Consider the following 26,912-nt stretch of genomic DNA (forward strand, 5'->3'; position numbering starts at 1 on the left):
AAGAATTGCTCTCAGCGTGAATGAACCTTTACGATACTCATCCAACATTTGAACACTCGTTTCCCATAATATTTTCATATCCTCCATTAAGGGCTCCAAAAATACATCCATGTCAACTCCAGGTTGTGTAGGTCCAGAAATAAGGATGGTTAGCAAAATGTACTTCCGTTTCTGCATCAACCATGGAGGAAGGTTGTATATGGTGAGGATCACCGGCCATGTGCTATGCTTGCTGCTCCTCTCAGCAAATGGGTTCATTCCATCAGTACTCAGTGCGAACCTAACATTTCTTGGTTCATCGGCAAAGTCTCGGTGGTTGTCATTGAAATCTTGCCACTGCTTCCCATCGGCTGGATGTCGAAGCTTCCCATCGTTTTTGTGCTCATCAGAAGCATGCCAGCTCATAAGTCTGGCATCCTCAGGATTAGCGAACAAACACCTCAATCGATCGACGACGGGGAGGTACCACATCACCAAAGCAGGAATCTTTTTGAGCGCATAATAGTCTACTTCTTTTTCTTTGCTCGTGGATTCTGAAGTCTTTTTTTGGGCTTTCTTTCGCTTCTTCCCTTTAGACACGGATGCAACACACTCTTCCTCTCGATAGTCTTTATTCGTCTTGTACCTACTTGCACCGCACTTTGGGCAGCTCTCCAAGTCTTTATAATCATCACCTCGATAAAGGATACAGTGATTTCTACACGCGTGGATCTTCTCCACACCCATAGTGAGCGGACTGATTAGTTTCTTTGCATAGTACGTGTTAGCAGGCACTTTGTTCTCCTTTGGAAGCATGTCTGCGATAATACTCAAGAACGCATCGAAGCCAGCATCAGACACACCATATCTAGCTTTTAACATCAACAGCTTTAGCACAGACCGGAGCGTCGTGAACTCTTTGGTACAGCCCTTAGACTCGTCGTACAAAGGCTCTTCTGCTGCCTTCTTCAGGGACTCCATACCTTTCATTAAGAACATCGATTGATCTGTATGACGACGCAACATTGCCTCTAGCAACTCTGCATCTTCCTCATCCGTAACACTTGGCAGAACATGAGGTCTATCATGTTCATTTCCTCCAGCGTAACCATGATCAGTAACATTTTGCACTACATGTTCGCTCTGTGGAAGAGGTTGGTGTGTCTCGTGAACGAACTGAAATCTGTCGTCGATGTTCTCAGGGTTTCCAGTCGTATAAGGCGAAGAGCTACCCTCTCCATGCTTTGTCCAAATTGTGTAATCCTTCATAAATCCTCGGCATACCAGATGAGATATGATTTGTTCTGTGTCATTAAATACAGCAGCATTTTTGCAGTCCATGCATGGACAATATATGTGTTTTGTCTTTGTTCTCCAAGCATGGTTTGTAGCAACATCAATAAACCTATGGACCTCGGATATGTATGATGGATCTAGCCTTGATAAGTTATACATCCAGGATGTCCTCTCCATCACCACCTGTAAAAAAGTAACATAAACACACAAGAACCAAATAGAGAAAATAACCTAGCTATACACTTTCTCTCAAATGGTGAAACCCTAGATCCAAAATGTACTAATTTGAGGGAATAGAGAAAATAACCTAGCTATAGTACTAATTTCACTAGCGGGTTGCTTAAGAAACAGCCAGTGGAAACCTTTTTTCACTGGCGGTTATCCTAACACAACTGGAAGTTGGGCTGCGAGCTATAGTTCTTGTCGGGAAGGATGAAGGGGTGAAACCCTATATCCAAAATGTGGCTAAATTTGAGGAAAATGAACAAAAATTGGCAAGAGGAACATAAAACCAAACTTTCCTAGCCATACTCTTCTCTCTAACACATGGTGAAGGCCTAGTTCCAAAATTGAGCAAAGATGAACAATAATTGGCAATTAAAACATAATTAAACCAACCTTTCATAGCAACTAATAAAAACAATCTTAATTACCAAACCTATCTTCTTCTCTCTCCACACAACACATGAACCATTCATTAAACAACTTAATATGTCATGGATAAACTGGATTTGAGAACTAACCATGAAAAAGGAGAGAGGATAGACAAAATCTAACCATATTAAACAACTTTATTTAAGGGAATAGAGAAAATAATCTAGCTATACACTTTCTCTCTCAAATGGTGAAACCCTAGATCCAAAATGTGGCTAAAATTGAGCAAAAATGAATAAAAATTGACATTAGCAACATAAACCAACCTTTCTTAGCAATCTTCTTCCAAAAAATGAAGATCAAAACCTCTCCCCATGTATTCTGTGAAATCTGGACCTCCAAAATCGTCTCAATGGAAGTTGGCTGCGAGCATACAGTTCACTGTCGGGGGAAGAAGAGGGGTATTTATAACAGACAGTTCACTGGCGGTTGGCTTAAGAAACCGCCAGTGAAAATTGATTTCCACTGGCGGTTGTCTTAACACAACCGCCAGTGGAAGTAGGATGTTTCCACTGGCGGTTATCTTAACTTAACCGCCAGTGAAAATCAATTTTCACTTGCGGTTGGTGTTACACAACCGCCAGTGGAAACATCCTATTTCCACTGGCGGTTGCGTTAAGACAACCGCCAGTGAAAATTGGTTTTCACTGGCGGTTTTTAAAACCGGGCCCACCTGTTTCTTTCACTGACGTTTGATAACGGAAACCGCCAGTGAAAAGTTGAACGTGCCGCAGGCTTTGAGCTCTTTTCTACTAGTGTGATCTGTAGTCCTGTAGATTAAATATATTTCGTTTTGCTTGATGAATTTGCTTCAAGAAATGTTAGAAGAAATTTTTAAGGTATTGTAAATTTTATTTAGTATATTTTTAGATATTATATTACTTGTTATAAATAAAAAAATATATGTATTATAGAAGAATATATATTTATATAATATAAGGGGGCCTCATTTATGTGTTCGCCCCGGGACACCAAAATCTCAGCTCCGGCCCTGTCTCGACGTCGTGATCTATGGCTCCGAGTAAAGGGTCCAAAAATGATATTAAATTGTTTAGATATCTAAATGTGAAATTTTTTAAAAAGGAGCTGAAATACAAAAAAAATCGGTCTATGAACACATTTTGCCCTGTAGAGTCGCGGTGGATTCCCCGCCACAAATCCACGCACGCACCTGCACTGCTGGTCACTGTCGTCCCGGACGGGCGTCCCCTTCCCGTGGTCAGATCCTCAACCTTCCCTCCTCCATTATTAACGCCTTTACTTTGGCTGCTTCATTACTGTTTTCGATGCCGGCCTCCCGGATCTGATTTGGTTCTCGCTTTCCCTTCGCCTTTCTCGGCCGGTCCCAGCTGCTGCTTTTTCTTCGTCGTAATCCCCGTCCAGCGAGCTGCAGCGCACCACAGTCCACAAACTGCTGATCGATCCTAGCTGCTAGGCTGGCTGGAGCAGGAATTGAAGCAGGCAGCTAGCTAGCTAGCATTGCGTGATGAAGAAGAACAACTCCAGCATTGAGAGCACGGGCGGCGGCGGCGGCACGGTGTCGGGATCCGGCTCCGGCTCCGGCTCCTTCAACCTCCGGAACCTGTCCAAGGTCATCCTCCCGCCGCTCGGCGGGCCGTCCGGCGGCCAAAGCCAGTCGCATGGCGGGTCGGACAAGTGGGTCGTCTCGCCGCTCGACTCCAGATACAGGTGAGGTGATGCAACGACGGCGTGCATGTCTGGTCATATATGCATGCGTGCTTAAGGCTTATATTGATCAGCTACATCGATGATCGATCGACCAGGCATCCCATCTAGCTAGCTAGCTAGTGATAAATCTGACATGCATATACACGTCACTCATGGATGCTCGACCATATATGCATCAGGTGGTGGGATACGTTCATGGTGGTCCTGGTGGCGTACTCGGCGTGGGTGTACCCGTTCGAGGTGGCCTTCATGAACGCGTCCCCCAAGGGCGGGCTGGAGGTGGCGGACATCGTCGTGGACCTCTTCTTCGCCGTCGACATAGTGCTCACCTTCTTCGTTGCCTACATCGACGGCAGGACCCAGCTCCTCGTCCGTGACAGGAAGAAGATAACACTCAGGTACACCGTACACACACAACAGTACAACACCATGTCTTTGCCTAGTTGCTCCATCATCCTCTCCGCCATGACTGGTCAAAAAGTAGGTAGGAACCACACATGTGGCTATGATGAACCATTTACTATCACCTTTTTCCAGTACAATACTCCAGCAGCGTAGTAGGTGATCACAGAAACTAGCTCTTGTTTGCATCATTCAATTCCTGCCTCGGTTAGATGCAAGTTTCCCTCCCATCCTTTCCTTCCTTTCTTGCCTCGGCTGCCGAATCCCACTCGATCTGATCATTCGTGTGTAGAGATGGCAATGGGTAAATACCCACCGGGTATTAGTACCTCATACCCATACCCACAACACAAAAATAACCCCACCGGGTTACCCATATACACTGGCGGGTATGGATTTACCCCCATACCCATACCTATGTGGGTATGGGTCACCCATCGGGTCACCCGTACCCACAAAAATTAAACAACTATCAAAATATTATACTATACAAATGTCAAGTATATCCATATAAATATCATTACAAAATTTTCTAGGATCATTTAACCATCCATTCAACACACCAAAGATAATTGGATAAAGTAGTAACACTATGATAGTACTACATAGCACATTACATGTTCCATTACATGGTCATTAAATTGTTGTTAAATAGTAAAAAAGTTGGATGACTAAAGTCCAAGTTCATGATTCGGATAAGTTTATATTGGGTATTTTATACCCACGGGTTAGCGGGTATGGGTGAAGGCAGAACGTTCTAATACCCGTTTACCCATTGGGTGAAGATTTTTGCCCAATAACAAACCCACGGGTAGAATATTTAGCCCACATACATACCCTAATAGAGTAAATACCCATCGGGTATCGGGTCGCGGGTACCCATTGTCATCTCTATTCGTGTGGATATGCATAACACATGCGTACGATGCATAGCTGATACCGAGTCACAGGTGACGCTGACAGCATGCTTGTACCCATGGTCATCACACTATTAAGGCCTCGTTTGGTTAGGTTATCCACACACTCGTACTACTCTATTCTCTGGGCCCATCGCTGCCTCGTTTAGCGTATGTGAGAGGACGCTGCATTTAGGTAGTGTTTAGTTGAAGAGTCAAGTAGAACGGAGCCGTTCTGTCTCAGTTTTGTTGCTGTTTGGTTATAAAGTAACTAGAACGGAATGACTCCAATTAGGGAATATTCTCATCAGATTCGGAACCATTCCGCTCCAAAAAAAATCAACCGAACGGAGCCGCTCCGTTCCCATCCCGCTCTCACAGTCACGCTCCGTTCCGTTCACTCTGCAACCAAACAAAAAACAGAGCCGCTCCGTTCCAGATTACCAAACACAGAACAGAGCGGCTCCGTTCCTAGAATCAGGGATGGAACGGCTCCGTTCTATTTGCCTCCTCAACCAAACACTAGAGAGGTGAAGTTGAAGAGAGAGCCTAGAGTAAGGTTATCACTATGGCACTTTAGTTGACTGTAAAATTTTACGGTTCCTTTTCCAGTAGGCTCGTTTGGTAGAGCTCCGCTCCATGATTCTCTAGCTCCGAGAGTTGATTATCTAGTGGAGTGATTCTGGGCGATTCTCTCGTAGGAGTGAATTTGTTGATGAATTGCATTTGGCTGCTAGTTGTAAAGTGATTCATAAAGCAATGTTGGCACATCTTGTCACCGGTCGTGTACAGGAAAAGGAGTTGTTTTCACTTGTGCATCTCGTCACTTTGCTTGATGTATTTTCCTGTTGTTTTAAAAAAATGATTTTCTGTAATGTGCACAATAGGAAAACAATAGGTTTTTTATATTTTCTATATTTTCCCATTGCACCAGACAAAAGCAAGCAGAAGAAAATTTCTAGATACTATTTGTCGGGGACCATAATTAGGGGTACCCTCAAGACTCCTAATTCTCAGCTGGTAACCCCCATCAGCACAAAGCTGCAAAGGCCTGATGGGTGCGACTAAGCCAGGGATCGGTCCATTCGAGGGACTCGATCACGCCTCGCCCGAGCCCAGCCTCGGGCAAGGGCAGCCGACCCCGGAGGATCTCCGTCTCGCCCGAGGCCCCCCTCCAGCGACGAACATACTTCCGGCTCGCCCGAGGCCCAGTCTTCGCCAAGAAGCAACCCTAGCCAAATCGCCACGCCAACCTACCAAATCGCAGGGGCATTTAATGCAAAGGCGGCCTGACACCTTTATCCTGACGCACGTCCTCCAGTCGACAGAGCCGAAGTGACCGCAGTCACTTCGCCGCTCCACTGACCGGCCTGACAGAAGGACAGCGCCGCCTACGCCGCCCCGACTGCTGTGCCACTCGACAGAGTGAGGCTGACAGGCAGTCAGGCCCGGTCTCAGGCACCATAGGAAACTCCGCTCCGCCCGACCCAGGGCTCGGACTTGGGCTCAGCCCCGGAAGACGGCGAACTCCGCTCCGCCCGACCCAGGGCTCGGACTCGGGCTCAGCCCCGGAAGACGGCGAACTCCGCTCCGCCCGACCCAGGGCTCGGACTTGGGCTCAGCCCCGGAAGACGGCGAACTCCGATCCGCCCGACCCCAGGGCTCGGACTTGGGCTCAGCCCCGGAAGACGACGAACTCCGATCCGCCCGACCCCATGGCTCGGACTCGGGCTCAGCCCCCGGAAGACGACGAACTCCGCTTCGCCCGACCCCAGGGCTCGGACTCAGCCCTGGCTTCAGCCGACGGTCTCCGCCTCGCCCGACCCAGGGGCTCGGACTCGACCTCAGCCACGGAAGACAGACTCGACCTCGACCTCGGAGGAGCCTCCACATCGCCCAACCTAGGGCACGGACCGACCACGTCAACAGGAGGCGCCATCATTACCCTACCCCAAGCTGACTCAGGCTACGGGGAACAAGACCGGCGTCCCATCTGGCTCGCTCCGCCAGACAAGTAATGATGGCACCCCGCACGCTCTATGACGACGGCGGCTCTCAGCCCCTTTCGGAAGCAAGAGGACGTCAGCAAGGACTCAACAGCCCCGACAGCTGTCCTTCCGCCAGGCTCCAGCGCTCCTCCGACAGCCACGACACCACACGAACTGGGTGCCAAAACCTCTCCGGCTGCCACGATGGCATGTACTTAGGGCGCTAGCTCTCCTCCGCTAGACACGTTAGCACTCTGCTACACCCCCATTGTACACCTGGATCCTCTCCTTGCGCCTATAAAAGGAAGGACCAGGGCCCTCTTATGGAGGGTTGGCCGCGCGGGGAAGAGGACGGGACAGGCGCTCGCGTGAGGCCGCTCGCTCCCTCTCCCGCGTGGACGCTTGTAACCCCCTACTGCAAGCGCACCCGACCCGGGCGCGGGACAAACACGAAGGCCGCGGGATTTCCACCTCCCTCTCTCTCCGGCCGCCTTTTCCCCCCTTCGCGCTCTGTCTCGTGCCGACCCATCTGGGCTGGGGCACGCGGCGACATTTTCACTCGTCGGCCCAGGGACCCCCCGGTCTCGGAACGCTGACAGTTGGCGCGCCAGGTAGGGGTCTGTTGCGTGTTGACGAACAGCTTCCCGTCAAGCTCCAGATGGGCAATCTCCATCAACCTTTCCAGCCCGAGACGTTGCTCCGCTTCGGGAGTCTTGAGTTAATGTCCCTCGATGGCAGTTACGACATGATACTCCTTCCCCCGCCGTGCGACAGTGACAATGGCGGCCGACAGCCCGCCCGCCGGCGGCGGAATCGACAACGTCTTCCCCGCGTGGTGGAAGAACAACATTCGAGCTCGCCCCGCCCTCTCCCCCACCGACGGAGGAGGAGGCAGGGCAACCAAGGCCAAGCAGGAGGCGGCACCTCGTCAGCTGTCGAGCAAGTCGACGGCGCCGGCGCCCCAACGGGTGGCGCGTCGGGCATCGACCTCGCGTTTGAGACGAAGACGAGCGCCGTCTCCCCGCAACACGCCAATTCCAAGCAAACGGACGACGCCAGCACGCTCGCGAAAGGCTTGCTGGGCGTCACCCTCAGTCAGTCCCTGACGTGACTTCATCACTGCCCGTCGACCAAGAGGTACCGACCGATTCCCATCTCACGCCTCTTGGATTCAGCCTCGACCCGCCAAGCGGCTTCGCTTTGGCGGACGCTCTCGTAGAGGCGAGTCCGAACCCTTTGGGGTATCGTATGCGGTCACCCTGGGACCGGCTGACGGACGTCTCGACCTACGGGCCCTCGGGGTCCGAGGAAGATGACGAGCCTGACTTCTGTTGGGACTTCTCCGGACTTGGTAACCCCAGTGCCATGCGAGACTTCATGACCGCATGCGACTACTGCCTTTTCGACTGTTCCTACGGTAGCCACAACCTCGGCGACGAGGACTGCGGCCCAAGTCGTGAATGTTTCCACGTCGATCTAGGGGGTCCCTCCGAAGGCAACCATCTTGGTATGCCGGAGAACGGTGATCTCCCTAGGCCTGTGCCTCGCGTTGACATCCTACGGGAGCTAGCTGTGGTCCCCGTTCCGGCGGGGGGGTCATGACCCACAGCTCGAGCAAATCCGCGGGGTGCCGGCTAGGCTCGACGAGGGAGCAGGAGCACTTGAGCCGATCCGCCGGGACGTCGGGCAGGAATGGGCGGGCCAACCTCCGGCCGAAGAAATGCGTCATCTACCCCAGGGTATCCAGCACCGCATCGCCGACGATGTCAGGGTAAGGCCGCCACCCGCTTCCAGTGGGGTCGGCCAGAACGTGGCTGCAGCGGCAATGCTCCTCCGCGTGATGCCGGAGCCATCAACCACCAAGGAGCGGCGAATCCAAGGAGAGCTCAAGAATCTCCTAGAGGGCGCCGCGGTCCGACGGGCCGAAAGCTCCGCCTACCGAAGGCAGGGGTACCCCTCGGAACATCGCGCCGCGACTTCCCGATTCACGCGGGAAGCCTCGGTCCACACCGGGCGCACGCGCAACACAGCGCCTGCGGCCCTGGGTCGCCTCGGCAATGAGCACCATCACCGCGACCGTCGGGCCCACCTCGACGAGAGGGTGCGTCGAGGCTACCACCCCAGGCGTGGGGGACGCTACGACAGCGGGGAGGATCGGAGTCCCTCGCCCGAACCACCCGGTCCGCAGGCTTTCAGCCGCGCCATACGACGGGCGCCGTTCCCGACCCGGTTCCGAACCCCGACTACTATCACAAAGTACTCGGGGGAGACGAGACCGGAATTGTGGCTCGCAGACTACCGGCTGGCCTACCAACTGGGTGGAACGGGCGATGACAGCCTCATCATCCGCAACCTCCCCCTGTTCCTCCTCGACACCGCTCGCGCCTGGTTGGAGCACCTGCCTCCGGGGCAGATCTCCAACTGGGACGACCAGGTCCAAGCCTTCGCCGGCAATTTCTAGGGCACGTACGTGCGCCCTGGAAACTCCTGGGACCTCCGAAGCTGCCGGCAGCAGCCGGGAGAGTCTCTCCGGGACTACATCCAGCGATTCTCGAAGCAGCGCACCGAGCTGCCCAACATCACCGACTCAGATGTCATCGGCGCGTTCCTCGCCGGCACCACCTGCCGCGACCTGGTGAGCAAGCTGGGTCGCAAGACCCCCACCAGGGCGAGCGAGCTGATGGACATCGCCACCAAGTTCGCCTCTGTCCAGGAGGCGGTTGAGGCTATCTTCCGGAAGGACAAGCAGCCCCAGGGCCGCCCACCGGAAGATGCCCCCGAGGCGTCAACTCAGCGCGGCGCCAAGAAGAAGGGCAAGAAGAAGTCGCAAGCGAAACGCGACGCCGCCGACGCGAACCTTGTCGTCGCCGCCGAGTACAAGAACCCTCGGAAACCCCCCGGGGGTGCCAACCTCTTCGACAAGATGCTCAAGGAGCCGTGCCCCTATCATCAGGGGACCGTCAAGCACACCCTTGAGGAGTGCGCTATGCTTCGGCGCCACTTCCACAGGGTCGGGCCACCCGCGGAGGGTGGCAAGGCTCGCGACGACGACAAGAAGGAGGATCACCAGGCAGGAGAGTTCCCCGAGGTCCGCGACTGCTTCATGATCTACGGTGGGCAAGCGGCAAACGCCTCGGCTCGGCACCGCAAGCAAGAGCGTCGGGAGGTCTGTTCGGTGAAGGTGGCGGCGCCAGTCTACCTAGACTGGTCTGACAAGCCCATCACCTTCGACCAAGCCGACCACCCCGACCACGTGCCGAGCCCGGGGAAATACCCGCTCGTTGTCGACCCCGTCATCGGCGACGTCAGGCTCACCAAGGTCCTCATGGACGGAGGCAGCAGCCTCAACATCATCTACGCCGAGACCCTCGGGCTCCTGCGTGTTGATCTGTCCTCGGTCCGGGCAGGCGCTGCGCCTTTCCACGGGATCATCCCCGGGAAGCGCGTCCAGCCCCTCGGACAACTCGACCTTCCCGTCTGCTTCGGGACACCCTTCAACTTCCGAAGGGAGACCCTCACGTTCGAGGTGGTCGGGTTCCGAGGGACCTACCACGCAGTACTGGGGAGGCCATGCTACGCGAAGTTCATGGCCGTCCCCAACTACACCTACCTCAAGCTCAAGATGTCGGGCCCCAACGGGGTCATCACCGTCGGCCCCACGTACCGACACGCGTTCGAATGCGACGTGGAGTGCGTGGAGTATGCCAAGGCCCTCGCTGAATCCGAGGCCCTCATCATCGACCTAGAGAGCCTCTCGAAGGAGGTGCCAGACGTGAAGCGCCATGCCGGCAACTTCGAGCCAGCGGAGACGGTTAAGTCTGTCCCCCTCGACCCCAGCAGCGACGCCTCCAAGCAGATCCGGATTGGCTCCGAGCTCGATCCCAAATAGGAAGCAGTGCTCGTCGACTTTCTCCTCGCGAATGCTGACGTTTTCGCGTGGAGTCCCTCGGACATGCCCGGCATACCGAGGGATGTCGCCGAGCACTCGCTGGATATCCGAGCCGGAGCCCGACCCGTCAAGCAGCCTCTGCTCCGATTCGACGAAGAAAAGCGCAGAGCCATAGGCGAGGAGATCCACAAGCTAATGGCGGCAGGGTTCATCAAAGAGGTATTCCATCCCGAATGGCTTGCCAACCCTGTGCTTGTGAGAAAGAAAGGAGGGAAATGGCGGATGTGTGTAGACTACACTGGTCTAAACAAAGCATGTCCGAAGGTTCCCTACCCTCTGCCCCGCATCGATCAGATCGTGGATTCCACTGCTGGGTGTGAAACCCTGTCTTTCCTCGATGCCTACTCAGGGTATCACCAAATCAGGATGAAGGAGTCCGACCAGCTCGCGACTTCTTTCATCACGCCCTTCGGCATGTACTGCTATGTCACCACGCCGTTCGGCTTGAGGAATGCGGGTGCGACGTACCAGCGGTGCATGAACCATGTGTTCGGCGAAGACATTGGCCGGACGGTCGAGGCCTACATCGATGACATCGTAGTCAAGACGAGGAAAGCCTCCGACCTCCTTTCCGACCTTGAAGTGACATTCCGATGTCTCAAGGCGAAAGGCGTGAAGCTCAATCCCGAAAAGTGTGCCTTCGGGGTACCCCGAGGCATGCTCTTGGGGTTCATCGTCTCCGAGCGGGGCATCGAAGTCAACCCGGAGAAGATCGTAGCCATCACCAGCATGGGGCCCATCAAGGACTTGAAAGGCGTACAGAGAGTCATGGGATGTCTTGCGGCTCTGAGCCGCTTCATCTCATGCCTCGGCGAAAGAGGCCTGCCTCTGTACCGCCTCTTAAGGAAGGCCGAGTGCTTCACTTGGACCCCTGAGGCCGAGGAAGCCCTCGGGAACCTGAAGGCGCTCCTCACGAACGCGCCCATCTTGGTGCCCCCCGCTGCCGGAGAAGCCCTCTTGATCTACGTCGCTGCGACCACTCAGGTGGTTAGCGCCGCGATTGTGGTTGAGAGACGAGAAGAGGGGCATACATTGCCCGTCCAGAGGCTGGTCTACTTCATCAGCGAGGTACTGTCCGAGACCAAAATTTGCTACCCACAAGTTCAGAAGCTGCTGTACGCGGTGATCCTGACGCGGCGGAAGTTGCGACACTACTTCGAGTCTCACCCGGTAACTGTGGTGTCATCCTTCCCCCTGGGGGAGATCATCCAGTGCCGAGAGGCCTCGGGTAGAATCGCGAAGTGGGCGGTGGAAATCATGGGCGAAACAATCTCGTTCGCCCCTCGGAAGGCCATTAAGTCCCAGGTCTTGGCGGACTTCGTGGCTGAATGGGTCGACACCCAGCTCCCAACAGTTCCGATCCAGCCGGAACTCTGGACCATGTTCTTCGACGGGTCGCTGATGAAGATAGGAGTCGGCGCAGGCCTACTCTTCATCTCGCCCATCGGGAAGCACCTACGCTACGTGCTATGCCTCCATTTCCCGGCGTCCAACAATGTGGCTGAGTACGAGGCTTTGGTCAATGGGTTGCGGATCGCCATCGAGCTAGGGGTCCGACGCCTCGACGCTCGTGGTGACTCGCAGCTCGTCATCGACCAAGTCATGAAGAACTCCCACTGTCGCGACCCGAAGATGGAGGCCTACTGCGATGAGGTTCGGCGCCTGGAAGACAGGTTCTACGGGCTCGAGCTCAACCACATCGCCCGGCGCTACAACGAGACTGCGGACGAGCTGGCTAAAATAGCCTCGGGGCGAACAACGGTTCCCCCGGACGTCTTCTCCCGAGACCTGCATCAACCCTCCGTCAAGATCAACGACACGCCCGAGCCCGAGGCACCCTCGGCCCAGCCCGAGGTACCCTCGGCTCAGTCCGAGCCACCCTCGGCTCAGTCCGAGGCACCCTTGACTCAGCCCGAGGCACCCTCAGCTCGGCCCGAGGTACCCTCGGCCCCCGAGGGTGAGGCACTGCGCGTCGAGGAGGAGCGAAGTGGGGTCGCGCCTGATCGAAACTGGCAGACCCCGTACCTGCAATATCTCCACCGAGGAGAGCTACCCCTCGACCGAGCCGAAGCTCGGCGGTTGGCGCGGCGCGCCAAGTCGTTCGTCTTGCTGGGAGATGGGAAGGAGCTCTACCACCGCAGCCCCTCAGGCATCCTCCAGCGATGCATTTCCATCGCCGAAGGCCAGGAGCTCCTACGAGAGATACACTCGGGGGCTTGCGGCCATCACGCAGCACCTCGAGCCCTTATTGGAAACGCCTTCCGACAAGGTTTCTACTGGCCGACGGCGGTGGCCGACGCCACTAGAATTGTCTGCACCAGCGAAGGGTGTCAGTTCTACGCGAGGCAGACCCACCTGCCCGCTCAGGCTCTGCAGATGATACCCATCACATGGCCTTTTGCTGTGTGGGGTCTGGACCTCGTCGGCCCCTTGCAGGTGGCACCCGGGGGCTACACGCACCTGTTGGTCGCCATCGACAAATTCTCCAAGTGGATCGAGGTCCGACCCCTAAACAGCATCAGGTCCGAACAGGAGGTGGCGTTCTTCACCAACATCATCCATCGTTTTGGGGTCCCGAACTCCATCATCACCGACAACGGCACCCAGTTCACCGGCAGAAAGTTCCTGGACTTCTGCGAGGATCACCACATCTGGGTGGACTTGGCAGTCGTGGCTCACCCCATGACGAATGGGCAAGTAGAGCGTGCCAACGGCATGATTCTACAAGGACTCAAGCCTCGGATCTACAACGACCTCAACAAGTTCGGCAAGCGATGGATGAAGGAACTCCCCTCGGTGGTCTGGAGTCTGAGGACAACGCCGAGCCGAGCCACGGGTTTCACGCCGTTCTTTCTAGTCTATGGGGCCGAGGCCATCTTGCCCACAGACTTAGAATACGGTTCCCCGAGGACGAGGGCCTACGCCGACCAAAGCAACCAAGCTAGTCGAGAAGACTCGCTGGACCAGCTGGAAGAGGCTTGGGACATGGCCTTACTACACTCGGCGCGGTACCAGCAGTCCCTGCGACGCTACCACGCCCGAGGGGTCCGGTCCCGAGACCTCCAGGTGGGCGACCTGGTGCTTCGTCTGCGACAGGACGCCCGAGGGCGGCACAAGCTCACGCCTCCCTGGGAAGGGTCGTTCGTCATCGCCAAAGTTCTGAAGCCCGGAACGTACAAGCTGGCCAACAGTCAAGGCGAGGTCTACAGCAACGCTTGGAACATCCAACAGCTACGTCGCTTCTACCCTTAAGATGCTTTCAAGTTGTTCGCATACCTCATTCCCATGCAAAGTTTAGTCATCAAGGAAGGGTCAGCCTTGCCTCGGCAAAGCCCGACCCTCCCTCGGGGGCTAAAAGGGGGGAACCCCCTCTGCGTCAAAATTTTCCTCGAAAAAAGATCCTTCCTGCCAGAATGTCTTTCGTGCTTTTCGACTACTTCGAAAGTGGATCCTGAAAACGACGGAGTACACGTAAGCAGCCAAGGCTGACCGAGCCGAGGGACTCCTACGCCTCCGGGATATGGATACCTCACTCATCACCTTCTGCGATAAGTAACTCGCGTTCGGATAAGTGATTCCGTGGACCGAACAAGTCTTCACGTTCGAAAGCCCCTCTGCCGAAGCGATTCTTCGGGCCTTCTCGACTGCATCGGTGACAGAACCCTATGGACGGGCAAGATTGCGCGTAAGCGGCAAGGCCGACCGAGCCGAGGGATTCCTACGCCTCCGGGATACGGATACCTCACTCATCACCTTCCGTGAAAAGCAACTCTCGCTCGCACAGACAATTCTGTTACCGACGAAAAAGTCCAGATACTCGAAACAAGAGGAAAAGAAGCGCAGCTTTACAACACGACGAGGGTGTGTTTGGGCCTCGGCGGTCGCAGAAAACGCACACTACAAGATAATCCGATCCTGCAGGTTCGGATTTTGACAGTTGAAGGAAGCAGCAGCACCCTAGGCGTCGACTACACCTTCGGCGAGGTCCGACCTAGCCTCGGACGGCGACGCGGTCCGAGGATCTCCACTCTGAAGGACGACATCATCATCACACCCGGGCCATCGCCGCCAGGGTCTTCTCCAAGAATCTGGCTCGAGCAGGCGGCTCGGCTGGTCACCCCGAGGCCTCGGCCAGCTGTCCCCCGAAGACATCAGCCCGGCCCGAGGCCTCGGCAGATCAACTCTGGCGTCGGTCCCGCTAACGGACGACCCGGCCAGGCTCCGGCCGGCCAAGTCTTCTTTTCGAGCCAACTCTGCCTCTGTCCGTGCTGACACCGCTACCCCTGGCTTTGGCTCATCGAAGAGCGGCCGAGGGGTTCCTTTAACTAAGCAAGAGAAGCCTCGGATAGCAAGGCCGACCGAGACGAGGGACTCCTACGCCTCCGGGATACGGATACCTCACTCGTCACCTTTGCACGGGGCGACTCACGCTTGGTGAAGCGGTTCAGACAACCAACAGGCGAGTCTTACTGCTCGAAAATGAGGAAAAAACACGGCTCCGCGCTAAAAATACATACACGTTCAGGCCCCGACAGCCACAATGAACAAAAGACCGGCATTCAAGGTGCCATTACAAACGGAACTCCGGTTCCGTCCCCGCGGGTATGAACAACCTCCGCACCGGGGAGCCTGCGGGGCGACAAGTTCCGGGCGACTCGCCAGCAACCTCTGCAGCAGCAGCCATGGTCCCAGGATGGACGTGGCCACCGGAAGGCTCTCGTTCGCGTCCCCGCTCAAGGGACGCGAACCAGACATCAAAGCCAAAGAGCGGGCCGCTCCAAAGCGCACCGGCAGGTCCTCGCTCCCATCCTCGCCACGCAAGCGAGGAAGAGGACGGAATGTTGCATCCTAGCTGGACAGCAACAGTCTGCCTCCCCCGGCATGGCTGGAGGACGTCTCCTCTGCAGAGCTGGAGGATGGTTTCCACCACCAGAAGCTGGAAGAGGAGGTGGCCAGCCGACCCGTGCGGAAGGTAGAGCCCCGGCTCGCCTCGCTCTCCGCCCCAGCAAGGATGATGAACATCCTTGAAGCTGAGGGCGGGACCAAGATTGCAGCCCGGCTTGCTTCTCCCCATCCAGGGGCTGGGGGTCACCGTCTCGGGTGACCACCGGCGAGGGGATGCAGTCGGGCCGCGTGATGAAAATCCTTGAAGCCGAACGATGGATGAAAGGTACCAACTCCCACAAAGTTGCGTTCCTCCAACGACAAGGCAGAAGGATTGCGGGTGTCCCCCATCCGGGGGCTCGGAAGGTGGAAAGACATGATGCATAAGGGAGCGCGAAGACATGGTCGCCTTTCAAGGGGGTCACCCTCCTTTTAAAGGCAACTCTCCCTACATGCGTCCCCAGCCGTCGTGGGCTGAGTCTTCTCCAACACGCTCCAAGGTCCTCCCCCTACGGCGCGGGGGCTGGGTCCCACGCGTCATGCAAGCTGACCCAGAGCGGAAGGAGCCAAACCGTCGCGCGCGGTGCATGCAACCGCCCAGCGGTTACGAGCATTCCTCCACCTTCGCCCAGACCAGCGGGCGAAAGGGCGGGCAGCCATGCAGGCGGCATGCAACCGCGCCAAGTGGGTGCGCCCCTCCGACTTCCAACGCACCCAGCATGGGGGCCCACGCCCACGAATCATGCAACCGGCGCGTCGGTCGCTACGTGCAAGCAACTGCACCGCCACTCGCACCAATACCACGCCTCCTCGACTGCGAAACCAGTACCGCGACTCGAGGCGACCCTGCGTACGACCCAGCAGTGCCAGCCTGGCGCGACGGTCAATACGGCCAAAACTGGGCCGGCAGTAATGGCGGTGGCAGGCGGGCAGGAGCAGCGGTCACAACGTCAGCCGAGCTTACGTCCCATCCAGGGACAGCGAGAGAAACCTCTCTCACGGCGTGAAGAAGGCGTGCCCGTGTTCCGTTCCTCGAACGGCTCACACACGCGCAACGGCCGCCCCACAAACCACTCGCCCCATCGCATTAACTCCGCGGCGGGACAGGCGGCGCCTTTGGTAGGGGAAGCGAGCGACGATTCGCCTTCGCCATAATAACCACGTCAAAAAAGGTACGCCACGTCCTTCGATTTCGTATCCTTTTCCTCTTTCTCTCTCTTACAACAGGGACCGGGAAAGGGGGATACCCTGAAAAGGATCCTTCTCCGTGAAGGAAACAGGCTCCGAGCCTCCCTACTGATCAGAGGTTCGAAGGCTGGCCCCTTGGAGGGGTTTAACAGCCGCCTCAGAGCGCGTGGGCTCCACACCCACTACTGGTCAGAGGTTCGAAGGCCGACCCCTCGGAAGGGTTCAACGGCCGCCTCAGGCTACTCGGGCTCCGCGCCCACTACTGATCAGGGGTTCGTAGGCTGGCCCTCGAAGGGTTCACAGCCGCCTCAGACACGGAGCGAGGGATGACCATGGGTACGTTCGATACATAACCAAGACTCGGGCTACGCTCCCGAGGTACCCTAGGACATTTCTGAGACCAGCGGGAACGATCTAGTAACGGAATCCCATCAGAGGGAGGCATCGAGCCCTCGGACCCCGTCGACAGGGGATCGGGTCCGGCAGATCACCCGCAGGTACTTTTGGGCGCGCCTCCGGGCCTCTAGCCGACCCCTAACAAATGGGGCACGAGCGTCCACTCGGATTACCCGCCAGCAGCTCACTAGAGACACCATGTTCGGCGCCCTCCACGGGCAACATGGCGCTTTCCCCCCTCCTCCTTGCGGAAAGGCGACGCAAGGGCGTATGTAAAAAAGTCGAGTCTGTCCCTGACCGTCCTCTCGCCCTGTGCAGAGGCTCGGGGGCTGCTCTCGCAAACCCGGCTCCGGCCAAATCGTTGACAGCGTCAACATACCAGCCCGAGAACTTGGGACCCGACCGTGCACCCGGGCAACGGCCAGCTCACATGAGGGAACAACCAGACCAGCCGAAGCATTGCGCGAGGCATTAAGACCTCGGAGGAGTCAAACCACTCCTCCGAGGCCTCAGGGGGCTACACCCGGCGGGTGTGCTCGCGCGCACCCACCGGTACAAAACGCAACCGAGAAAGGCTGGTCCCCTTGCAAAAAAGTGCGACAAAAGCCTCCAAGCGAGTGTTAACACTCCCTTTGAGGCTCAGGGGCTACTGTCGGGGACCATAATTAGGGGTACCCTCAAGACTCCTAATTCTCAGCTGGTAACCCCCATCAGCACAAAGCTGCAAAGGCCTGATGGGTGCGACTAAGCCAGGGATCGGTCCATTCGAGGGACTCGATCATGCCTCGCCCGAGCCCAGCCTCGGGCAAGGGCAGCCGACCTCGGAGGATCTCCATCTCGCCCGAGGCCCCCCTCCAGCGACGAACATACTTCCGGCTCGCCCGAGGCCCAGTCTTCGCCAAGAAGCAACCCTGGCCAAATCGCCACGCCAACCGACCAAATCGCAGGGGCATTTAATGCAAAGGCGGCCTGACACCTTTATCCTGACGCACGTCCTCCAGTCGACAGAGCCGAAGTGACCGCAGTCACTTCGCCGCTCCACTGACCGGCCTGACAGAAGGACAGCGCCGCCTGCGCCGCCCCGACTGTTGTACCACTCGACAGAGTGAGGCTGACAGGCAGTCAGGCCCGGCCTCAGGCACCATAGGAAACTCCGCTCCGCCCGACCTAGGGCTCGGACTTGGGCTCAGCCCCGGAAGACGGCGAACTCCGCTCCGCCCGACCTAGGGCTCGGACTCGGGCTCAGCCCCGGAAGATGGCGAACTCCGCTCCGCCCGACCCAGGGCTCGGACTTGGGCTTAGCCCCGGAAGACGGCGAACTCCGATCTGCCTGACCCCAGGGCTCGGACTTGGGCTCAGCCCCGGAAGACGGCGAACTCTGATCCGCCCGACCTCAGGGCTCGGACTCGGGCTCAGCCCCGGAAGACGACGAACTCCGCTTCGCCCGACCCCAGGGCTCGGACTCAGCCCTGGCTTCAGCCGACGGTCTCCGCCTCGCCCGACCTAGTGGCTCGGACTCGACCTTGGCCACGGAAGACAGACTCGACCTCGACCTCGGAGGAGCCTCCACATCACCCAACCTAGGGCGCGGACCGACCACATCAACAGGAGGCGCCATCATTACCCTACCCCAAGCTGACTCAGGCTACGGGGAACAAGACCGGCGTCCCATCTGGCTCGCTCCGCCAGACAAGTAATGATGGCACCCCGCACGCTCTATGACGACGGCGGCTCTCAGCCCCCTTACGGAAGCAAGAGGACGTCAGCAAGGACTCAACAGCCCCGACAGCTGTCCTTCCGCCAGGCTCCAGCGCTCCTCCGACAGCCACGACACCACACAAACTGGGTGCCAAAACCTCTCCGGCTGCCACGATGGCATGTACTTAGGGCGCTAGCTCTCCTCCGCTAGACACGTTAGCACTCTGCTACACCCCCATTGTACACCTGGATCCTCTCCTTGCGCCTATAAAAGGAAGGACCAGGGCCCTCTTACGGAGGGTTGGCCGCGCGGGGAAGAGGACGGGACAGGCGCTCGCGTGAGGCCGCTCTCTCCCTCTCCCGCGTGGACGCTTGTAACCCCCTACTGCAAGTGCACCCGACCCGGGCGCGGGACAAACACGAAGGCCGCGGGATTTCCACCTCCCTCTCTCTCCGGCCGCCTTTTCCCCCCTTCGCGCTCCGTCTCGCGCCGACCCATCTGGGCTGGGGCACGTGGCGACATTTTCACTCGTCGGCCCAGGGACCCCCCGGTCTCGGAACGCCGACACTATTGAAGATCGAAAGGGAACAACGGGGCAGGATGCATCCATTATTGTTCGTTAAGGTCCAACAAAATACAACCACATGCCCAAAAGGAGGCTAAAATAAAATCCAAATATCCTTAAGCTTATGTCCTAGATGAACTAATAGCAAGAGCAAGATCATCACAGAATCTGTCCATTGTCCTGTCATTAGCATGTGATGTGGTATCCGATGAACTTTGAGAAAGGGCTTGGTTCCTATACCTTGCTGGTATAGTGGGCACATAATCTTGGTCTCGGTCACATCTTTCAAAATCCTTGTCAAGTGCATGATGTTGACGAATAAAGTTGTGGAGACACATGGTAGCTGCAACAATCATCTTTTGCTTTACCATTGGATATTTTGACATGTTGAGAAGAATTCTCCATTTCATCTTCCATACACCAAATACATGCTCAACAACATTTCGAAGACTTGAGTGCAAATGGTTGAACATCTCTTGCTCGCCACTAGGAGCTGGGCCTCTTCTCCACTCTGGAACGTGGTACCTTTGACCTTTATATGGTAATAAGTATCCAGGTCTATTCGGATATCCAGCATCAACAACATAATATTTCCCTAAAAGATTTAAAACGTCAACATAGTTTCTAAAGTATGAGATAAATAATGAAAGGTAGAAGATGCAATTACCCAGAGGTGAATGTGGGAAGATATCTTCATCTATTTGTAGAGCATTATAGAGAACACTTGTATCATGCATGGAACCAGGTTGACCAATAGACGCAAAGGTGAAACGCATGTCAAAATCAACAACTGCCATCACATTTTGTGTTGCTTTACCAAATCTTCCTAGGTACCTGAGAAAATCTTGTGGAGGTGGATTTGCACAAATATGAGTCCCATCAATGGCTCCAATGCAATCTTTAAAGTGTGCCCACATCCTTGGATCATTTCTTATCCTACTATGCACATTACGAAAGTTTGGATCTTTAGGCCTTATATATTGGTTGGACATGCTCACCACACAACAGAGAACTTCCATAAATTTTCTAGTAATTGTTTCCCCAGAATGTTTGAATTTATTCTGAAGACAAGTGTTTGACCAAGAATGTCCACATGTAACAAGAAATATAGCTAATGGTTCCATCGAGTTCATATGCATAGAAGAGGTTAGTCCATACTCATTAACCAAAATGTCATGTAGTTGATAAAATAGAGATGCATTCATTCTAAACATCCTATGACTTTCTCCTAGAGTCACCAATGTTTCTATCACCCAACCAAATCAAAGCAGTTGTGAAGTCCTTGGTTCATTCTTGTCAAAGTAGGTAAAGAAATAATTGCACAGGAGGTTTGTTGTAAGACAAATATTTGTTTGATTCTGTATCATTAGTTGCATGACCCTCACATCAAACATTTCATCCTCTTCTGAAGAGTTGTCATCAACATCACTTTCAGATGAAGAAGACATCTGTATATCACCAAACAGGGGGCCAAATTACGACAATTTCCCAATATTATAAAATAGCAGCTCAAGTACCATAATTTTCATAAACAAATACTAGCAACCCATAGCAATGGTCTGATCAGTTAATACAAATGAGGAAATAATAGATAAGTTTGGTAAGGTAAAAACAACAAATGACACAATAAATGCATAACAAAGTAGCTCTAACTTGCCCTTCTTGTTCATTGTCATCCATTCATACTTCATTGATAGCCACTGAAAGTGCTCTTTACTGCCAGCTATAGGACCACATGCCTTCACCAATTGCATAACATCTTTTATGGAAGATCCAGGTGTCTCTTGTGTTCTTGCCAGGACCATAGACTCACAAGATGTTGTTGTCTGTTTATTCAATTCAACAAGTTTAGACATCTAGTCTTGCATCCATTGTCCTCTCGTAGTCTTTTGTTTTTTTACCTTTATCTGTCACAACCACACAACGTCTCTTGGATGTGGAACTAGATGGTGTGTCTTCCCCACAATCACTAGCATTTTCATCTTCAATGTTGATGGCATCTTGTATTTGTGCTTCAGTGTCTTGGGGTAGCTCACCACGGGTTGGGGCCCAATGATCATCACCGATGTTCCGAAGATCTTCAAACATGACACTCAATTCTTCTGCATTTTGAAGTGACTTGTCTTTAAACTTGCTAATGCCTTTGAATTGTTGTAGTCATAGTAGAAGCAAATGTCAGGTATACACAATATGTGCTAAAAGTAGGCATGGACATAAAACAATTGGACAATAACTTACTATGTTTGCCTTCTTCCACCACCAATCTGAAGCAACATACAACTTGTTAGGGTCCCAACCACATCCTATCTCTTTTCCCAATTGTTTCCAATTACTATAATCTTTTTTCAGCTTGTCCCATTTATTTTTGAACTGTAGCTTGTTGTATGTTTTCCTTGTCCTCTCTTTGAACTTGACCATTACATTGTTGTACCCAAGCTTGTTTAAGTGAGAACCTGATCTGTTCTTTGCTCTTACTTCCCCAGCAAATATTTCACAAGCTATCTTAACATTTTCATCGCACCAGTCTGCATTATCCTCCTTCATGGTGTTGTTATTGCCACAACCAAGAATAATAAAGGAAAGATAAATCAAAGTGCTAGCTCTTCTATCATGGAAAACAATAGGTATAAACAGCAAGCATAGATTGATGATGAGCTTCTCGACTTGTGATTTTATTTAATTTTTCGTGTAGAACATTTCTAGAAACGGTGTTGCTGGGCTGGACGTGTGAGCTTTGGATTTTCACGGCTACTATACTGATGTGCAAGGATTCTCTTAAAAATGATTTTCAAATCAAGAAACCAATAGACACTGCATGAGCTAGAGCAGAAGGAAAAAACACTTGCGTCCTCACCTCAATTGGCTATAGATTAGAGGGAGAGAGGAATGCAACTTCACCTTGCACACTGGAAGACCGGAGACGAAGAGGTGGCGTTGTAGTGGACGGAAGGGGCTTGGGAGCTTTGGTGTTCTGGACGGAAGGGCCGGCGGCATGGATCTCCAGCGTATTAGGCAGTAGCGACTGGTAGCTTGGCGCCATTGCGCCGCCTCCAACCCTAATGGTCACGGCCTAGACAAAAGGCAGGCTGAGCTTGTGGCTGGATGCCCGAGCAGGTGAGGGAGCCGGTAGAGCAGGGTTTTTTCGCTCCCATGTGCCAATACAATTATTGGACGCGATTCGCTCCGCTCCCTCAGTGAAGCGTTTGGTTTTTTGACCGTTTGGCATATGAGAATTGATTCTGCTTCGGAGCAAAGCTGAAAAAGCGATACCAAACGCAGCCTTAGATTCCTTCGGCCTCTGCCTTCACACTATTATACTGGAGGAGCCTATGGACCGTTTGAAACGTTTTTTTATAATCCGTATTCCTGGATAATATTGTTGAAATATTAGAAATTTTACAGATTAAATTCAAAATATAAATCATGACCAACAATAAATAGTCTAGGTGTCTGTTCCACAAAAAGTAACCTAGCGGGTTACCTAACAACATCATCATAAAAATGCAACACACCTCTACCATAATAGATGAACTGAAGTATAAGGTCAAATCAGATGATGCGTACTGATCAGACATACTGGTAGACGACGTGGGCCAAAAGCAGCAGGGTTGACGACGTCGAAACAGCGGGGCCGATGACGTCGAAGCAGCAGGGTCAACGATAAGATCGTGAGCAGTCGCGTGAGGGCGCTTCCCAAAAACCTTATTTGCCCTCTCCCGATGTAGGATCTCGAAGGCGAAGGGTTCTGGAGACCTGCTCTCCCGAACGCAGATGCACGTCGGCGGGCGGGATGAAGAGAACTACGATGGCGGCGCAGTTGTGAGCAAAGGCGAAAACCTAACTTGTCTTGGGATGGGTTTGACGCTGGCTGCCAGGCGCCTTATATAGGGCCGTATCTACGAACTGATAACGATCTATGATCCGATCTGCACGTTATCCACGAACCGATAGACTCGCGTTCCGATAACGGCTAAGATCCTTATCGTGATCGGTTAGGGCTCTAAACTTAACAGCCAAGCAACCAAAAAATAAAACGGCAAAAGGAAGCCGCGCCCCCGCAAGGCGAGGGGCCGGATTTCGGCGGGCCATTCACGCGCATGTCGTGCGCCCGCGCCCTTCGCCTTAGCCCGGCCCAGCGAGGCGAGCGAGCGCGCGCGTGTGGTTCTCCACACCCTCTCCTCTCATCCATGACTTGGTGAGTGAATGTAGCCTCCATATTTAAACTAGTTCTACTCCACTTGGACTAGCAATATGGCACTATTTGTTCCACCATTCCCTAGCCATACCCATACATGGGCTTTTGAGATTTTTCTAGGATTTAATTGAATTTCTCAATTGGGCCTAGCCCATAAATCCAACAATCCTCCACCAGATCTCAAATGCCCCATCTGCAGTTTTTGCCACTGTTCACTACTGTTTAATATACTAGTCTTTTAGCAGAGACTGTTAAGTTGAACTTCTGCCTAGAACTCCAAGCTACACCAACCCACAACTTGAACAATGGACTATGCCTTGAATTGCAAGTTTTGTGTGAATAGGTTTCACTTAAAGCCATAACCAGTACCTGACTACCAGTAGTCCCCTTCTCGGGTGGAGCATATACGTCATACTCCAAGGTCTCTTCATGAGTTTATTAGAGATCACCCAGATCTCATAAACTGCGACGTTAGACAATCTAACTCATATAGGTGTGTTCTTTCAAGAATGTTCTGCAGGACAACATCTTCGCTAATAAAAGTCAACAAAACACACTAAGGCACAAAGCCAACATGTCTTACAGCATTTGAGAGTATTGCATCTTTACTTAGAGAGGGTCAAAGGTTACTCTCCTCAGTTCACCAATGGCTTGTTCTTCTCAGGACCTAATTCATGGGATCTCCGATCATATAGACTGGGTTTCCACCATGGCAACTTATACGGGTCTCATACCCATCTCTCTCGATGCGATTTCTATCAGATTACATGGTAGTCCCTTTGTAAAAGGATTTGCCAGATTTTTATCTGTTGAAATATAAGTCACACTTATAACTGTATAGTTTCTCAACTTTCTGATAGACTTCAATCGCCTTTTGACATGTCTTGATGACTTCCCATTATCCTTAGAACTTGTCACTTTAGCAATCACTGTCTGATTGTCACAGTTCATAAGGATAGCTGGTATTTGTTTCTCAACCACCGACAAGTCCATCAAGAGTTCACGCAACCATTCTGCCTAAACGGTTGATGTGTCAAGTGCATCTAACTTGGCTTCCATGGTTGACCTCGTCAAGATGGTCTGCTTGCATGAATTCCATGATACCGCAACTCCACAAATAGTAAAGACATAACCACGGGTGGAATAAAGCTCGTCTACATCAGATATGCAATTCAAATCACTATATTCTTCAAGTACTGCATGCTGACCAGAATAGTGAATTCCATAGCTCATTGTACCGTGTAAGTAGCGCATAACCCTCTCAAGTGCATGCCAATGATCAGTCCTGGGGTTTGACATGAACCTACTCAATTTGCTCACAACAAACGAAATATCGGCCCTTGTTGCACTAGCAAGATACATGAGTGAACCGATGATCTGAGAATATCTCAATTGGTCTAGACCAATTCTCTTGTTCTTTTGCAGTGTCACACTGGGATCATAAGGTGTTGGAGAAGGTTTGCAATCAGAGAAGCCAAATCGCTTCAAAACCTTTTCAACATAGTGAGAATGCGAGAGAGTAATCCCACCATCTGCCTTAATCAACTTGATGTTTAGAAACACATAAGCTTCTCCCAGATCTTTCACATCAAAACTCTTTGATAGAAAAGACTTGACTTCATTGATCACATCAATGTTTGTGTCAAATATCAATATATCATCAACATATAAGCACAACATAACTCCTTTGCCCCCACCATAGCGATAATATACACACATGTCTGCCTCATTAATGGCAAAGCCTACAGACGTTAGAGTCGTGTCAAACTTCTCATGCCACTGCTTTGGTGCTTGCTTCAGACCATACAAAGATTTCAATAACTTGCACACCTTGCTTTCTTGACCCTTTACTACAAATCCATCAGGCTGTTCCATATAGATTCCTCGTCCAGCTCTCCATTAAGAAAAGTTGTCTTTACATCCAACTGATGGACAAGGAGACCATATGAGGCAGCCATGGAAAGTAGTACTCGAATAGTAGTCATTCTAGCAATAGGTGAGTAAGTATTAAAGAAGTCTTCTCCTTCTTTCTGAGTATAGCCTTTAGCCACAAGCCTAGCCTTGTACTTCTAAATTGTACCATCAAGCTTGAGCTTCTTTTTAAACACCCACTTACAACCCACACGTTTACAACCATAGGGTCGATCAGTGACTTTCCACGTACCATTTGAAAGAATGGAGTCCATCTCATTATGAACTGCTTCTTTCCAATCATCTGCATCTGGAGATGCAAATGCTTCCGCAATGGTAGTAGGAGTATCGTCCACAAGGTACACAATGAAATCATCACCAAAGGATTTTTCAAGCCTTTGTCTCTTGCTCCTTTTAGGAGCATCATTGTCATCCTCCTCTAGGACAATTTCATGTGGCTGTTCAGAACTCTCAACAGGTGTACTATGTTCAGGAGTTATCTCAGAAGAGTATCTAGAATTGCTATGAATGTCTTTCATTGGAAATATGTGTTCAAATAAAGTAGCATCACGTGATTCCATATTAGTATCAACATACACGTCAGGAACTTCAGATTTAACTACTAAAAATCTATATGCTATGCTACATGAAGCATATCCAAGAAAGATACAATCCACTGTCCTTGGTCCAAGTTTGCGCTTTTTATTAATTGGTACATTAACTTTCGCCATGCACCCCCAAGTGCGCAAGTATGAAAGTGATGGTTTTCTCCCAACCCATTTCTCATAAGGAGTTTTCTCTTCTTTGCCCATAGGAATTCTATTCAGAACATGACATGAAGTCAGGACTGCCTCCCCCCCACCGTGCCTTAGATAAACCACAAGTGTCTAACATGGCATTCACCGGGTCAGTCAACGTACGTTTTTTCCTTTCAGCAATCCCGTTTGATTCAGGTGAAGGTGTCCTCTCATGAATAATGCCATGTTTTGCATAGAAATCATCAAAGACTTTGGGAAAGAATTTGCCACCACGATCTATTCTAAGACGTTTGATCTTTCTATCTAGTTGGTTTTCAACTTCAGCCTTATAGATTTTAAAGTAGTCTAAAGCATCATCTTTAGTTTTTAGCAAGTATACGTAGCAAAATCTAGACGCATCATCAATCAATGTCATGAAGTATCTCTTGCCACCTTTTGTCAACACACCATTCATCTCACAAAG

At 52.7% G+C, this 26,912-nt stretch overlaps 2 protein-coding genes across 3 annotated transcripts in view; one reads left to right on the forward strand and one right to left on the reverse strand.

Annotated features, from left to right (window-relative positions):
- Positions 1-3,059: 3,059 nt before the first annotated feature.
- The window catches only part of LOC542002 (potassium channel protein ZMK2), a 35,493-nt gene continuing 11,640 nt past the window's right edge, over positions 3,060-26,912 (forward strand). Inside the window, exons 1-3 of one of the 2 annotated variants that reach the window (NM_001111650.2) lie at positions 3,063-3,147; positions 3,279-3,618; positions 3,798-4,016. In NM_001111650.2, coding sequence (NP_001105120.2) covers positions 3,416-3,618; positions 3,798-4,016 — 422 coding nt within the window. In that variant the 5' untranslated portion in view covers positions 3,063-3,147; positions 3,279-3,415. Of the gene's footprint in view, positions 3,619-3,797; positions 4,017-26,912 lie in introns of both variants that reach the window. The other variant, XM_020542325.3, reaches the window with a different exon arrangement.
- On the reverse strand, positions 19,558-25,666 carry LOC111589985 (uncharacterized). The gene is made up of 2 exons (XM_023300929.2): positions 21,824-25,666; positions 19,558-21,726 (listed from the first exon to the last, which is right to left on the reverse strand). Exon 2 carries the CDS (start codon positions 20,797-20,799, stop codon positions 19,708-19,710), a length of 1,092 nt encoding a protein of 363 aa, XP_023156697.1. The 5' UTR covers positions 20,800-21,726; positions 21,824-25,666; the 3' UTR covers positions 19,558-19,707.

Source organism: Zea mays, chromosome 8, assembly GCF_902167145.1.
Source record: "Zea mays cultivar B73 chromosome 8, Zm-B73-REFERENCE-NAM-5.0, whole genome shotgun sequence".
In the NCBI taxonomy this organism is placed as follows: domain Eukaryota; kingdom Viridiplantae; phylum Streptophyta; class Magnoliopsida; order Poales; family Poaceae; genus Zea; species Zea mays.

Coding starts and splice junctions, on each gene's coding strand:
- LOC111589985 (XM_023300929.2), bottom strand. CDS start 20,799: ATGTTTAGAATGAATGCATCTCTATTTTATCAACTACATGACATTTTG.